This window comes from Micropterus salmoides, unplaced genomic scaffold (assembly GCF_014851395.1).
Source record: "Micropterus salmoides isolate LMB-PRFRI ecotype aquatic unplaced genomic scaffold, ASM1485139v1 Ms_hic_scaffold_4, whole genome shotgun sequence".
Taxonomy (NCBI): Eukaryota; Metazoa; Chordata; class Actinopteri; order Centrarchiformes; family Centrarchidae; genus Micropterus; species Micropterus salmoides.
Genome location: NW_024043372.1, coordinates 31,353,217 through 31,370,216, shown reverse-complemented (window position 1 = coordinate 31,370,216; position 17,000 = coordinate 31,353,217). Strand labels below are relative to the sequence as shown.

Below are 17,000 nucleotides of genomic sequence, written 5' to 3'. Positions count from 1 at the left end.
TATTAATTCCAGTTGGACAAAACAGCAGTTTCATTTTTGTGGGTTGTTTTCAGTCATTCAATTATTGTGCAAGACAAATTCTACTTGGTGGTTATCTCTCCACATGCAAAGTAGCCTACTAATTCGTCAATAATAATAACCGTGCATACAGAACAACGAGTTCAGCATTTCTAAAGTTTGCTGTAGTGCCTCCTCCAGGCTGTGATTGGTTGGTTCGCGAAAAAGTGATTTTGACGAGCTTGATGCATGCGGCTGCATGAAAGGCTCCCGATCTCCCTGCGGACATTAGCAGGCAGGCGAGATCGGGAACAGGTGAGCGTCACGTAGAGCCCAGAAAACCTGATTTGGAGAGCGCATAGGAGAGTCAATGTGCCGGTACGCCAAAGCATAAAATGTAAACCGGTGAATACCGGAACACTTCAAGCACAAATGGCTTATATATTGTGAGAAATAACAGGAAGTTATCTCTCCCAGTAGCGCAAACTCACCTTCGTAGCGGAGCGTTCAGGCGCAGTCAAACCAACGCAGCCGCTGGTTTATTAATTTCTACAATCACCAACAAGTTATGAATCACCTGATTCACTCTGCACATGCTCAGTTTAGTCCTTATTACACATGGTAAAAAGTAGCACCCTGTGGCAGACACAGGGGCGTTTCCAGGCTCTTGAAACATTGGGGGCTTAGCCCATCCCAGAAGTCTTTCATGTTTTAGCCCCCCCATTGCTACCTACCCAAAGTATGTCTATAAAGCAACAGTAAATTATATATATATATATATATATAATTACTATTGATAACAATTAACACTGATAATTGGGGGTTCTGGGGGTCCTCCTCCTAATTATCTGCATTCTGGTGATTTTCTTTTCACCAATTTATTGAGGAAATGTCTCAGGCGACAGTTCAAAATAAGAAGAATATAGTGTAATATAATGCTGTAAGGCTGTCAGGTATATTTCTCCTGTAGATCAACCTAAAGTCATTTTAACCTTTTCACCTCAATGATAAAATAGCTTCATTAATCTGAATTCAGTTAAGAGTTATTTATTGATGAAATATTTGAAAATTTTGAGCATTGAACACTGAATTTCCTGCATTCTGGAGACATTTTCTGCACATATTTATGGTGGAAATGTCTTTATTTTTATAAAGGGAAGGACAAAATTTAGGTGGCAGGTGACAATTCAGAATATAAAAATATAATAGAATGTAATGCAGTAACCAGTAGCTTATTAGTTTTTTAGCTTATATTTATATATTGGTTATTTTCGCACATTTGGCGAATTATTATTATTTTTGGCCCTCCACACCGCTTGAGCAGAGGGGGAGGGAGTGGGTGCTGTAAGAGATGTGATTGGGCCAACCCAATGTCAGTGTAGGCCTATGCTTTATGGGCCGATCGTTGGCCCATTTTTAAAAAACAGTATAGGCCAATATAAATAAATAATTTGAATAACTACTCGATGAGACTAGCGCACTGCTCTTCATCAGAGGAAGAAAACCGAAACTGAAAACATCAGCGATCAGACAGAAATATCACCACAATTCCACACAAATGTTCACTTAAATCATGTTTATTGTGTGTCTATATAGATGTCTTTCATGCAAGTTGGTAGTGCCAATGTTTTAACTGTAAGCTTTAAGGTAAGCTAGTTCATGGGTACAAGAGTTTGGGTTAGTTGCCAGTGGTGTGGTTTATGTGAGGTCAACGATTTCTAGAAAATCACTTAAAAACGCGAGCATACATAACAAGATTGTTTTGTGACAGAACTGTTTTTGTAGCCTGAAGCTCCTGCCGCTTCAGGTGACACAGCAGTTGCAGCAGACGACATGAACGTTAAAATGAATGAAACCACAGAAAATAAGCCAGATGAGTCTGAGCTCCATCCCACGCAGTACAGAGAACAAGCCAGATGCTTTTGTCATGTTACTTGGTAAGTATAAGTAGCATATACATTATCATTAATGTAATTAAAGTAGCTGTAACAGCAGGGTATATTGAACTGTATCTAAAACTAGCTAACTTCACTAACGTTAGTGTAGTGGATCAATGAATGTGAGACAACGGAAGAGATAAAGGGAAGTGTGTGTGTTTGTGGATCTGTGTGCGTCTGTGTACAGTAGTAGAAGTAGCAGTTCCTGGATGCTTTCTCATGCATTTAATCTCATACAGTGCATAGCCTAAGTTTGACAATAGTTTTAGAAGATGAGTGACCATATTCATATTCTAAGGCTAAATGTAGCTTAGAGCATGTTTATAACACATAAGCAGTCTTTCAGAAAGCTCTCAGTTACATGTAGATGCGTACTGTATGCATTAGTGAGTGTGGTGGTGCTTTTGGGGTGTCGCTCTAGGACGCATTGCTCTGGGACGGGTGAGTATGAGGCTGGGAGGGAAAAAATCACAGTACACTCACTACAAAAAACCTAGACTACACTACTGGTTGTAACAACAAGAGTCTGGGTTAGTTGTAACAACAATGAAAATGTTTTGTTGTATTTATATTTTTTCTTTGAAATTCAGTATGTGTCTGACACACACAGTAAGGTTTTTTATTACTATGTTCAAAAGACCTGTAGGCTTCTCTGTGTGCCTATAAGGCCTGCAGAGGATTGTTTAGGAACGTTTTACTCCTTGTGTTTGAGACTAAACTATGCTTTTTCTGTTTGTGTTGCAGAGATAACACTTACACCATTTAATTTCATTCACATCTAACTAGTTTTTATCACATTTTGAGTACACTGGCTTGAAAGAGCTCCAAGATACAGACAGAACATCCTTGGTCCCCTCCACTTTTATGTACTGTTGAAGCAGTTTTTCAACTTTCACACCACACTGCTCAACAGATCGCTGATATCAATTTTCCTTCATTTTATCACATAATATTTTTATAAAACCTATTTTATATGCTCTTATGCGCCTTCTCTAGAAATTGAGAAATGCTTCAGCCCAAATATCCAGGAGGTATCTCACTTTGTGATGAGTCCAGGTTTGTCCCCTGGTGCAAACACGCTACTAGTTCACCAGTTGCCAGAACAGCATGAGAAAACTTTTCTAAACTAAATGACACATACAGTAGTATGCTTGCTGTGATTGGTTTGAATGGTGTTCACACCAGATATGAACCGATCCAGAGTTCACTTGACAGCTGTCTGAGACCACCCCTTCGAGGCGGACCACAGAGCGGTTGTTTGGTCCGCACCAGAGTTTCGAGTCTGCTGTTCACACCAACCCAAACGAACCCCATCAAAGGGGGTAAAAGCCCCAGGGTTCTGTTGAACCGATTTAAACATGGCTGGTGCGAGCACACATTTTACCAGACTTTTCAGAAAATTTGCAAAAGAATATGTGAATTTAGAAAATATATTAATAAAACATGATGGAAATATGGTATTTATGTTTGTTTAATTATTAATTTGTGGAAATTTTCAGTCTCCTCATTGCCCCACAAAGACCTGATGTTTCGTCTGCTGACATTTTTCATCTCTCCAGTGGAGTGGAATTTTCAGTGGGCGTTCAAATCACATGCTGCATGCACGTCATGATTTATTCGCCAAATCTGTCTTCCATTGCACTGTGTGGGATTTTCTTTATCTTGATTTTTTTTTTATCGAAACACCAACCAAACACACTTTTTTTTCTGACTTTCCCCCCAAATTTTCAGGGTTTTCACTCCGGATGTTTTTATTGGCACTATAAGTGTCTGTACCAAATGATATATGAGTATATATATGATATATAAAGTTGCTACAATGTGACACTAAAAGAAAAACCTTTAACCCCATGGTGGTGCAAGTGGAACAGTCAAAGGATCAACACAAATGTCAAAATTGAATAGCAATCCATTTGATATGTTTTTGAGATATTTCCATCAAAAGACATAAAATAACAACAAAAATGAATATAAATAACCATGAGACCACTTTAGGCCAAGAAAGTCACCTCACCTTGAAGCACTGTTTAAGATTCAGAAAGACAAAATTTAATTACGTATGAAAAGAGGCTATTTGCCATGAAACATAGGTAGATTTTGCTCTTGTGATGAACAAAGGAGTTTATATACAAAGGGCACACACATAAGAACAGAGTCATCAAGCTGCGACTAATCATCTTAGATTGGGCACATGCCCAGAGAGGTTGTCGTTCCTCCCTGTCGTGTTACTTTAATATCATCATTACAAGACTAATTCTGTTACATATGTGTGGTGGTCAATTATTTATTTATACTAATGACTGCTATACATGCATTATTCATGGTAAGCGTTGCTCTGTCTTCCTGAAGTGATGCTGACAGAGGGAAATGGAGGGGAAGATGGGAATGGAAGCTTGATTGTACCCTAAAGAACACCAGACTGACTTGGCTGCTAAGGAATCATCTCCATACCATTTAGAGATGTAGCCAGTGTCCCAGGGAAGGCACTTAAACTGTGGCTAAGGTGAAGAATTACATGCAGTTGATTAGAGGAGCCGCTCTGCTCGAGGACACAGCTCGAATATCCCACTGTACTCTAGCATGTAATCACAGAGAAGTCGGTCTCTACAGAGATGCTCAGATTTCACGTACTTGTGTTGAGGATGTCAACATGAACACAAGGGCAATACCATGATGCGTCCTTCTCTGTGATTATATTATAAGTGTTGCTGAATATGACAAGTGTGCTTGGCCAGTTGTTTGAACATTCACAGTGTTAATTAACTCACAAGAGACATGTTAAAAAATGAATGGTCAAAATCAGCACAGCTGTGCTTCGAGCTAAGTGCTAACATCAGCATGGAAATACGCTTACAGTGACAATGCTAACATGCTCATGATATGCAAGTGTAATGTGTACCATGTTCACCATCTTAGTTAAGTGTGTTAGTATGCTAACAATTGCTAGTTAGCAATAAACCCAAAGTACAAAGACATTTCCGTCAATGTCATTTGTTTTGCAGGTATTTAGTTATAAATCAAAGTACTGGACAAATAACAAATTAGCATACAAGAAAATTTGACCTGATGGCGGTGCTAGATGAGAACTATAGGGATAACCAAAAATCACCCCATTAACATTAAAGTCAACCTTGTGGTGGTGTTAGAGGAAAAGTCAGGGGATCCCTCATGTCAGTAGGATTCATCCTCTGGGGTCCATGACCCCCTGTACAAAATGTCATGACAATTTATACAATAAAGCTCATAGGAATAGCTTTTGACATGTGGCCCATGAGATTAGGTAATAATGCTGGACGCACCTCACTGTATATACAGTAGGTATTTTTCTTGGAAGACATTTTGACGTCACAGCAGGAAATCCAAGGTGTTAATGATAAAATAAATGATTGCTCAATTCGATTTAACAGTAGAGACATTGTTAATGTTATTAATTATACCTGTACGTTTCGTACTATGACAAGTCCTAGTGTTTCAAATGAGCAATTAACCAATTTATGTGTGACTAACTGACACGTGGTGAACCGGGGGCTTTTCAAGTGCTGTTTGTCGGTGCACAGACAGTGTTTCAGCCTTGACTTATATGAACACCCAGTCTAATAGCATCTCCACGGGACCAGCCACCCATATCATAAATGGCTGGTCGTTAAACAGTAGATATTCTCTCCCCCACTTGCAGCAGGAACATCACATTTATTCTGCTGCTTTGATCTCATTTTAGACTGAGTCCTGAAATAGCAGGAGGCTCAGAGTGGTGTCAGCAGAAAAGCAGCCAGCAGAGCCAGCCCGTCCTGGGCAGTACCTTTACTGAATAGCAACATTAACACTTTAACTAGGAGCAGTTGATCACGCAGCCGGCATCAGAACCCCCCCCCCCCCCCCAGCACTGGCCCAAGAGACTCAATAGCTATATGGAGAGGAAATGAAAAGAGGCAGTCTTGGACATGTTTGAAGAGGAGATCTTTATTTACAACACACAAAGCACTGGCTGCAAGCCAGCAGCAAATCTCTCAGTCTATATATGCCATTTATCAAGGGGGCAACTTGAGTGTGCTTTCTTCTATCACTCTGCCTATTGGCCACAGGGAAACCTCAGCTAAGCCCATCAAAGAAACCTTCCCTGAAGTAAATCTCCGTATCTGCTATGACCAAGATGCCCTTTTACCAACTTGATCATTATTTGAGAGCAGTGGCGCCCACCTCTGAAGGCTCCCTTATTAACATGGGTCCAGAATTCTGATGGGTCCATAACAGAGTTCAGCATTGTACTAAAGATGAACTTGGGTTTATTACTGAGTGTTCTTATTACAGGGATGGGATACTTCACTGTAGATGAGGAAAAAGCACTGGTAACTAGTCCACTATGCTCCACCAGCTCTGCTCACCTGTACCTGTCTTCTGTACCTCTCCATTGCCCACTCCTCTAATTTCCGGCCATAGTGGACAACCCAATAAGTATCCCTCTATTTCACTACCTCATATTTAACCTTTTTTACAAACCATTTTCTAAATGTTATCCATTGTCCCTACTGTGCTTGGATTTCACTTCCCTCGCCCCCTCCAACCCTGGCTTCCATCTTACTAATCACCTCTCCACACGGCCTACCTGGATTTTGCCACCACCTCATTTTTCTCCCTCTCTCTTACTGCACTGCCTCTCTGCTTTCTCTCTGGGTGTCTCATTAAAGGAGCTCTATCTAATGAGATTACGCCGTGGGGATTAATGGCGTGGCTAATTGATAGACACACAGCCGGAGAGGATTAAATCCCTTTAAGTCCCCAGTGGGCTTTTTGGCACTTCAGCTGACTAATTGAAATCACAGGAATGGACACAAATATACTTCCTGACCCCATACACTGCTCTACGTCTCTTTCTTCTGAGATGCAATAAAAGTACAAATAGCGAGTGTTTTATTAGAAAATTAATCCATATCCAAACAATTGGGTCAGAGATTAACTGCGTAACTCCAAAGGGAGTCTGTTTTGCTTCATGACTCTAACACTTTAAAATACATTGGTCCACAGTAAAAAATAAAGAAGGTGCAATCATTCAGTGCAAATACAAACCAGTCATTTCATGAACAAGTAAAGGTGGGAAAGCAGTCAATTTAAAGCCACTATGTGTAGAATCTGTATGTGATTATAGCATACACATCAAATGACTCTGGTGTGTGTTTGTAGAAAAATGAGACAATCCTGAAAACTGATGCAGTCCCTGAGCTGCTTTCAGCTCATTCATCATCAGTCTTGGCTGTTCAGTCAATGGGGGTGGGTGGGGGCTAGAGGCATGCATTGCTGTCTGCCATATTATCTTCTTTAATACTAGCACAGGGGGTGCGCAAACATGGGAAATGTTAAAATCCAACACATAGTGGCTTTAAGTCTGGGCTAGTATAGCTAAAGCTGTAACAAATAATGATTTTAAAGACAAGAGTCCTGTTATAATTTAAAGCTTTGAGTGACATGAAATGACCAGCACTGAACCAATCTGGCCATGTCACACAGTTCAGCATACTCCGGAAGATGATGCACGTAGGGAATATTCAAAAAAGATGGCACATTTTCAAAACATGTCTTGTTTATTTTCTGAAGCACACATCCAGTATCTAGATGAATGAAGAAAAGAATTCCAGGACACGGAATAATAGAACAACTATCAGCAGGCATGGCCAATGAACTTTTCTCTGTCCTGAGGCCAGAGGCCAACAGGAGGAACACGTCCGTCAGTGACAATACAGGTTGAAAGGGGAAGGCTGTGTTTTCACATATAAAAGGAGTATAACAAAGCATTTTAGAAAACAATCTCAAAAGAAAAAAAACTAGCAAACCATGTATAAGCAGGCATCTTAAAAATGGAACTATGCTTCAACAGAAGACAAAGAAACAAAAATATCCATATATTAAAAATGAACGGGCCAAAAATCCCCTAAGCCCAGTGAAGAGCTGGAGAAAGAGCAGCAACTTTTATGTCATCAATACTTCAAAAATAGGTATCTTACAGTATTTTTATTTTCTCAGTGTCTTTATACAGAGTATATTCATATAGTTTCTTCTGACTATTTTCACATTCTCACCACATAGTAACAAGTGCTTTAAGTAAAACATTTTGAAAAAAAAAATCATGCACTTTAATAGTTTTGTTGGCCTATAAAAAACGGGAATGTTCAAGGCGACAAAAAAAAAAAATTCTCAGATGCCTTTGTTCCAAGTCATTTCAAGTTCCACTTTCTTACATTGTCTGACTAATCAGATCATGCCTACATAAGGTTTACACTGTGGAGAAAGCAACACAAAACCATACAGGGCAGGCAAGCTTCTCAACATAAAGGCTCCTAAACTCATGAGTCCATAGAGGAAAGGCAGGCATTCTCCACTACATTAGAAAACCCCCACATGTATAAAAATGGTCTCACACACTGTCAGTGGGTCAACAGGTGATGCTTGTGAGAGCAGGTCCTTGGAGAAGAGGGTTGTCTTTACCACAACAACTCTTGTTGGCTTCTTTTAGGCCCATAATTCATTGGGTTATGATATCCGATAGTCTGCCCTGGTTGTGTCCTTCCCTCCTGGGACTGGCTGCTGGGGTTGTTTATCTGCACCACTGTGAAGGGGAGAGGAGAGGGACAGGCAGGGCTGGTTTGAGGAGCACAGGGGGCGACGAGAGAATGCGCCTCCACTGTACTGCACGAATGGCAACCGATCCTGAGATAGCAGGAGTCTGATACAAAAACACACCACAAAAGGCACTTTATAAAATGACAGTGCTTCTGTTCTAAGGAAATTCAAGTTGACAGAGTGAAAGAGAGAGTCAGAGAGCGCCTTCCCAAGAACATTCTCTTCAGTGTGAAACTAAAGCAAGAGATGGTGTCCTTTTAACAATCAATCAAAGCACAAATTCACTACTTGTGTCTCTCACGACCGCCTTGATTCATCCCCAGAGAGCTCCAGGTCCAGCGTGGTGAGAGAACAACAAAAAGAAGAAGGAAAAAAAAAAAACATCACACTACAAACGCGCCACGAAAAAATATAAAGCCAGAATACAGTTGCGTAGCAGTGGAATTCATGTTTTTGCGGGCTCGGTCGCTGTGAGCAAGCTAACGCAGCGCATGTCTGCCATGGAGACTGCGTCATGTTCTTGGCCCCTGAATGTGGTTTCTAGGAGCTTCCACCCAACCGATCACGCCTCTCCCAAACCCTGCTGTAGCCCCACCCAGCCTGCCGCTCCGCTCTCAGTCATCGTCCCCTCCTCCGTAGAGGTCGGCCAGCTTCTTGAAGCGAGGGCCCCAGTCGTTGAGGTAGTCGTAGTCCTGGTCCCCTGAGCTGGTGGAGTTGAGCGAGCTGACGGAGCCGGCGGTTGAACCGCTGCCCTCGTAGTCGAACACCAGCAGGGAGTCGTAGGGAGGAGCTGTGGGGTCATTGTCTGCTGCCCTCAGACCCTGGAGACATAAAGATTGACAGATGACAGATCTGCAACCCACACTCTACAGTTATAGTCTTTCCTGTTCTGTGTGGTTAGACCGACATATCAAAACTGGATTTAGGCCAATCATTGTTGTTCAGCAACAATGTAATGGAGCATAGGTTTAGGTGGCCAGACTGTAGAAGTTCCAATAAACCTAATAAACCAATTTGCTTACGCACCAATTAAGGTTTTAATGTTCCATCACGGTCTGAATGCCGTTTTAGAGCCAGACATTGAGCTGTGTACAGGGGCCAAATATTTCTCACAGCATCTCTGCTGGCAGGAATACAATTCTGGAGTGAAAAAAGTCTGCAATTTGTTTTGAAAAACGTAACAATCCCTCCCAAAAAAAGGTTCAGATCTCATGTAGTGTAAGCCTTTGTGTGAGTCACATCAGTCAGGTAACATTAAAAGTCTGTGAACACCCAGCTTATAAATAGGAACATGAAATCAACACAACACCACAAAATATTTCCTCCACTCTTCAACTTACATCATTAATGAAGTCTCCTATATCTCCAGGGTGGGGCAGACTGGGTCTGACAGGGTACTGGGACTCAGCAATCACTGGTCTCTCATCCACCCTGCGCACCCCAGCTGGCTTATTGATGATGTGGTCTAAAGACTCGGGCTGCTGCAGCTGGCTAAGGTCATAGTCCTGGATGAAGTCCGTAGAGAAAATGTTGAGAGACATCCTAATGTTCATTTCCTATACATATACAGTATATATATATTTTTTTTGGGGGGGGGCTTTTTGCCTTTATTTTGGATAAGACAGCTGAACAGAGACATGAAATGCAGGAGAGAGGGGATGACAAGCAGCACAGGGCCGTGGGCTGGATTAAAACCCAGGTCACTGCCATAAAAACTCAGCCTTGTTCATGGGTATGTGTGCTATACCAGTTGAGCTAACTGGTGCCTCAACTTCTTCTGCTTTTATTCGTAATTTACTAATCTATTTATTTTTTTCAGATTTACTTTCATTGAACAATGTGTGTTTTTTTACAATTTTTTTTTTTAACAATCAAACCCCAAATTAATAACCTCCTTATATTCTGCTGATTCTCTAACTACAGTGCATGCATTGAGTTTTGAATTGTGCTCAGTTTACAAGTTGGTACATATCCTGTGGTTTCGTTGTCCACCCTCACAGACTCACAGGCTTTGATGTGCATTCATGTTGAGTCTGCGAGGGCTCAGGACTGACCTGCAGAGAAATATGTGCAACAGATCTGTGGTTTCAAATGGACTTTTGAGCCCTTTTGCTTGAGGGAATTACCCATAATTCACAGTAATGTTAGAAACAAGAATGTTAGGGGAAGTCTGAAATGATAAAAAAGATACTAAAAGAGCTTGCAAGAACATGTAAACATTCATCAAACATTACTGATATTATCAATGTTGGTGTTTAAATTCATTATACAAACAACTCACGCTACTCTTTTTCTATATGAAATATGAGCCGCACATTTTACTGTCACATTCCTCTCAAAGCATAGTTGCTGATCATGCAGGTGACATCTTTGACAACTCTCTCTCACACTTACACACAACACTCTTACTGCTTATATTTATGTGTTAATTATTCTAACTGTTATATTTATGTGTTAATTATTCTAACTGCACTAGGTGCTTGCTGTTCAATCTATATTCACTGCTGATTTCTAAACAAAACGGTACGTAAATAGTCTGTGGTTCATACAAATCAGCTTAGGTTAAAAATCTATTTAAAATGTTTAACTATGTGTTGTAAATAGAGCAGACTGTTGACTTCCCTTAACTGCTGCAGCTGATAAATAATTGTACCCACTAAATCCTCATGCAGGTGCCTAAGAGTGACAATATGGCTATTTACACTGCAGCCATCTGATTCTAACGTGTATTTGCATGTTAGATATCCGGTGTGTGAGGGTGTTGGAAAATAGCAAGTATCAAAAATGGTATAATTAATAATACATTTATGAATTAATCAAAGCCTTTGCAGCTTAACATTATTGAAGGTTATCGTTTATTTAGAAAATAGTGTTACATAAGAAGAATTGGTGTGTCGCACTTGTATAACTTATATAACAATTTCTGGGCAGAAAAAAGTGGCTGGTGTTATATGGAAAGATAGATTTTTCAAGCCCAGGAGCATTTTCTGCTCCAGCATTTGTTCGTAAGGAAGAGGGCAGATTGCACCCTGAAAACATTTTTCTCTCACTTCTAGAAGAGTATATTTTGTTCTCTACAGACTCAATCTACGGCCTTTCCCAATCTTCCCAGTCTTGTTCACAAATTTTACAATTTTGGTAGATGATTTTTTTTTCATTTTCTGTGTTCTTTCACTTTCACTTTCAGTATCATTTTATACTAATAGGTCCTTAGATTTTAGCAGAAAGCTTTAAACTGTCTCCAGTCAAAATTTTATGGTGAGTGCCTTGTTTTATTTAGTTAGCATTACTGCCAATGATTGGAACAAGACTAACACATGTATGGTAAAGACTGGCTTGATAATTGGTTTGACTCCTGACTCATTACAAAATGTTTTGGAGGAAAGAACCAGGGGAGTGTTCAAACTGTACTTCATTTTCAAAGTTGACTTTTTTTTCAAGCGAAAAATGCCAAAAATTCGCTGGTTCCAGCTTCTCAAACAAGAGGATTTGATGTCATATATTATAGTAAACTGAATGTTCTGTGGTATTAGACTGATGGTTGAATAAAACAAACAATTGGAATTCATTACCTGGATTGCTATTTTCTGACATTTCATAGACAAAACTATTAATTGATTAATCAAGAAAATCAATTTATTGATCGATTTTATTTATTTATTTATTTTTTGTGGCTAGGCAGGCTACATCTACCGTCCTCTTGGAATTTGTATTAGTTTGACTTGTATTGATCAAACTACCTTAAGGGGTTTAATAAAGTCATTTAATTTAGTCTATTAATATTCTATAAAAATTCCTGACCTTCCGTAAGAGACAGTAAATGCCATCTTTGACCAAAAAATGAGAGTTTGTGTTACAACAAATAACATTTCTCAAAGATGCCACAGCTGGTTATTTGCTTTTTATGACTTTTGTTATTATGTATGTATTTATGAACTTCAAATGATACCTGGTCCTCCTCTCCTCCTCCCTCCTCATCATACTTTAGGATGTTGTCCCTGACATCGTCCTCGGGATCTATCAGCAGGGGCTTTGCCTGCCGCTCCTTCTCTCTGCGCTTCATCCACACCACAAAGAGCAAAACCATACCTATGAAAAACAGAAACGTTAGTAGTAGTCAAAGGCCCGGTTTATGAACAGCTGTCATAGAGAAAAGGTGTTGGTGTAACAATTGGTTCAGCAGTCTTATATTTACATTTACATTAGTCATTTGCACAGTATGTGTAGGTTTGATCCTTCTACTGTGTGGTACTCACTGAGCAGTATGATGATGCAGATAAGTATAGCGATGATGGCTCCGGTGCCAAGGCCGGCAGCTGCCACAGCCCCTGTGGCGCTGCAGTCCCCGTTGTCGTCACAGGGACAAACTTTGACTCTGATCACAGAGCGATTGGACAGAGGAGGGTTCCCCGAATCTGACACGATGATGGGGATCTCGTACACACTCGCCTCCAGGTAAGGAATCCTTAGCCTCAGCTGAGCATAGTCACCTGGAGAGTGGGAGTGAGATAGTGTTGATGATGGAGAGAAAACAGTAGAAAGGTGGGGAAACATTAGGGGGAGTTGTAGGAGGGAAAAATACATGAAGGTAGAGAAGAAGAAGAAGACAAAGGGGAAAATAAGATTGTTAGAGAAATTACATTTTGTTGTACACTGCAGAATATCATGTCATCATGTGCGTAGGTACAAGTGAATGACATACCAAATAAAAGCTGCAACCAAACAAACTGCACAGCAATCATTCTGACATGTATGTATGCGAGGAGGCATTAAAGATATAAGAAAACAACAGAACATATAACCTTGAGCATCTATCACTCAGTCAAGCTAAGACAAGAGCCTCAGTGGGAGAAGAATCCAGGTATGCGATCAGATTTGTCCTCAAGACAACTGCTGTGATACATCCATCTGGGTGGATGAGGTGACAGATCGGCTGCTCGGGGGACAGAGAGATGAATGGGTCTCATTTGTCACAAACGATAGATCGTACGTCAACACTGGATGGCACCCGCGTCTCTCACTGTGAGCTTTGTGAGACATTTTGTTAAACTTGGACTTCTCTCACAGCTTACAGCAATCCCTGGTCCCCTGATTGATGTCACCAGTTACTCTGCAGAGGGGTTTTGCATCCCATCTGTTAAGTTTATGGTTTAATTCGGCTGGGGATGCAGAATGGTCATATATCATTCCCACATACCTCCTAAATATCACAAGGGTGGGTAAAGTATTTGCAATATGAATCGTAGCTTTACAGCATTTATTTACCGCTGAGTCTTGAAATAGTCCAGTTGCGGCGAACGCTGGCGGGAAAAGAAGGCAGCTCGAAGACAAAGGGCCCCACGTTGGGGTCGGCGTCAGCGTCAGAGGCTGTGATGTTGATCCTGGAGTTGGGGCGCGCACGCTCGCACACCTGGGCCTCCCGGGGTATCAGCACCGGCGCATTGTCGTTCACGTCAATCAGGTAGATCTGGAGGGTTCCTGTCCCGCTGGCTTGAGGCGAGCCTGAGGGGAGGCGAGAGGAAAGAGAGGAGGCAGAGAGATCAAAGGAGGAGATGGTGAGAAAGTAACATAGCGAGGCAGAGGAGTAAAGATGAAATGATTGGAGATGGAGCAAAAAAAAAAAAAGCCAAGTGTGATGAGAAAGCTACAGAAGACTGCAAAACAATCCCTCCATTTCAATTACATTCTTGTAGCTGATCCATGTGTGGAAGTGAGAAAATGAGGCGTACTGCACAAGCAAAGGAACAATCAGGAAGAAAAAGGTTTTGTTTACTGAGGGACTGTAAGTGGAGGGATAATACTGTACACATTTGTGCTGGAGCACCGAAACAAAACAGCCAGAACAAATGAAAGGACACATAAATGTTTTAGTCCTTGTGTTTAGAACTGGCTGCTTTCCGCAAAGACTCGAGCGAGACTCGCATTGGAGGGGACAACGCTCACACAAAGATTGTTGTAATCTGCACTCTGCAAAGCCCACTGGGAAACGACTCAAAGACTAACCCTTCACTACTTTCAGCAACACAAGCTCATCATAACTTATTCAGGGTTTCTCACCACTGTCAGAGCAGAACAGAACCATCAGGTTGGGAGACATCTTTTTGATGTTTTATGCATTAACAGCAAATCCTCTAATGTGCTTTGATTACAGCAGACACAGTAACTGACCTGCACTTAAACTGACTGAGAAATGTTTTTCTGCCACACTGTTTCTGTTGCCCTTCGTGCTGTACAACATGGTTCTGGGAATAAGCGCCTCATTGTTTTTGAAGTACACTGCTAGCTTTGAAAAAAGCAAAGTGAACTTGAAGCTTTGCGGCTCAGTGCAACATGAAAACAGTGAAAACATTTGCAATGAGCTTGAACTCTACTGTGAGGTTAAATTTTTAACTCTTGGACTAAAAATTAACAAGAATGTCTCTTTAAAAAACACATTTTCTCAATTAGCTTGTTACTTTGAGCGATGGTGTCCACATAAGATCTGCCAAAGTTTGAGATAGTCTGCTGTTTTGTCTGTGCTCATCTCACTGGTTTGAGGTGGGTGAGGCTCATTTTCCCCATGCACTAATCAGGATTCAGTAACAACTGAATCTGAACAATGTGACAGTTATGGGGGTTGTTTATTTCTGTTGCCATGCCAACTGTCAACCAAATCTGATCAAACCACACCCAAAAAGTCCCAATGAAGCAGATTAGCTCAGTTTTCCAGTGCTAAGCTCTTATAATTAATAATAAAGAAGGATGTTTTCTTCCAAAATCTAACTATGATAGCTGCTTGTTTAGTCATCAGTATTTAATGTCATAGTGAAATACTCAAGGTGTGAAGTTTTCAAGGGCTCAAAGTCATTCAAGCACTGGCAGAAGTGTGGCCACATTATGCAGAACAAATCAGCAAAAGAAAGATTCATAAATGATAATCTCTCATTTTAAAGCGTTTGGGTTCACTGGGATGTTGTGCAAATCACTGACATAAACATATGGGCAGAGTAAAAATGATCAAAAGACTCCAGTGTGCTTCAAAGGCACAGCACACAATTTGAGTATTATGTGATCAGAAATTTATTATAATCACCAGTGTAAATTTACTTAAGTAGTGTACTTAAGCGCAAGTTTGAGGTACTTGCACTTTACTTGAATATTCCCATTTTAAGCTACATTATACTTCTACTCTACCACATTTTAGAAGGAAATATTGTACTTTTTACTTTCAGATTGTACACAAAAATCTCATTTCAATATAGGATGATTTACTACACAGAAATATTTAAGCAATTAGCTTCACCTCAACCAGTTAGATCATCAGAAATGTTGGGAACTTGATGTCATGATATTTATTTATATTTATGACATTATATATTTCACAATATAGCAAATGTATTCAAAATCAAATCTAAAATCATACACTGTGTTCCACTGTTATGGATTACATCTGACAAACCTTGTTACCAGTGTAGATCACAAACTTTAATAACTTACTGCGGTGGCATGTGTTTAAAATTTGCTCAGAATCATTCATTCAATCTTGTACAACAATAACAAAATGTAGATTATCAATAATTCCTTTTCATCCTCAATAACAGTAACCAGTAATAATTTGGCAGTAATATGCATTAAATATATACCACCTTAAGTCATTCTGCAGGAAGAGTGCTTTGACTTGATACTCACTTTTGTTTGCTGATAATACTTCTGCACATTTACTTTAAAAAAATTTTTAATTAAGACTTGTAAATAAGTATTGCTATTGTAATATTACTACTTTTACTTGGGTAAAGGAATATTTCTTTCACTACAGACAATCATTAACATTCTTCAGTGACACTTACATCATAACATTACAACCTCAAACTTCAGATGTAGAAAGTATGTCCACTGCTCTGTTGAACAAACAGACCGCAGTGATATATAGTGGCCTTGATATTCAGTTGACAACCCCCAGTACACAGACTGTCAGCATGCTGAACAAAATTCCTGATGCAGTGCAGCATAGATAGAGTTTACCCCAGTAGCTCATCAGTGTTGTATTTCAACTTTTTTCCTCTATCAGACAGTAACTTGGTGCATCAACTATGTAAAGGTCTGTTGCCCCAGGCCCCAAGGCCCATCGACCGTCTTGTCGGTTATGATTGGCTGGGTGCTTTGTTGCTTCTTACGCTTCGCTTGAGTAGAATAAGTAAAGAGAATTTCAATCAAAGTAGAATATATCCCCTTGTTGACACTGGGCTCTGAAATCAATAGGCAGTCAACACTTTGAGCTTAAGTTGGTGTGCTTCGGGGCAACCAATGCCTCATTTCTCACTAGAGTAAAAACACCTGGGTCCCTCCTACTTACACAGAGAGTAAGCACCTCTATTTGTACTACTTTAGTTCTTTAGCTGCGTTCATTGTTGCAGCACCTGAGGCTGATACTCAAGACCTTCAAGACATATATTATTCTGATTTTTCCAGGGGTAT

General features: G+C 40.3%; 1 protein-coding gene across 1 annotated transcript in view; it reads right to left on the bottom strand.

Moving 5' to 3' along the window:
• Positions 1-5,876: 5,876 nt before the first annotated feature.
• The window catches only part of LOC119885897 (cadherin-4-like), a 12,342-nt gene continuing 1,218 nt past the window's right edge, over positions 5,877-17,000 (bottom strand). The window contains exons 2-6 of the mRNA XM_038696216.1: positions 13,812-14,190; positions 12,803-13,036; positions 12,496-12,635; positions 9,887-10,051; positions 5,877-9,367 (exon numbers count right to left, since the gene is read on the bottom strand). Of these exons, the coding sequence (XP_038552144.1) occupies positions 9,161-9,367; positions 9,887-10,051; positions 12,496-12,635; positions 12,803-13,036; positions 13,812-14,190 (1,125 nt within the window). The 3' untranslated portion in view covers positions 5,877-9,160. The remainder of the gene's footprint in view (positions 9,368-9,886; positions 10,052-12,495; positions 12,636-12,802; positions 13,037-13,811; positions 14,191-17,000) is intronic.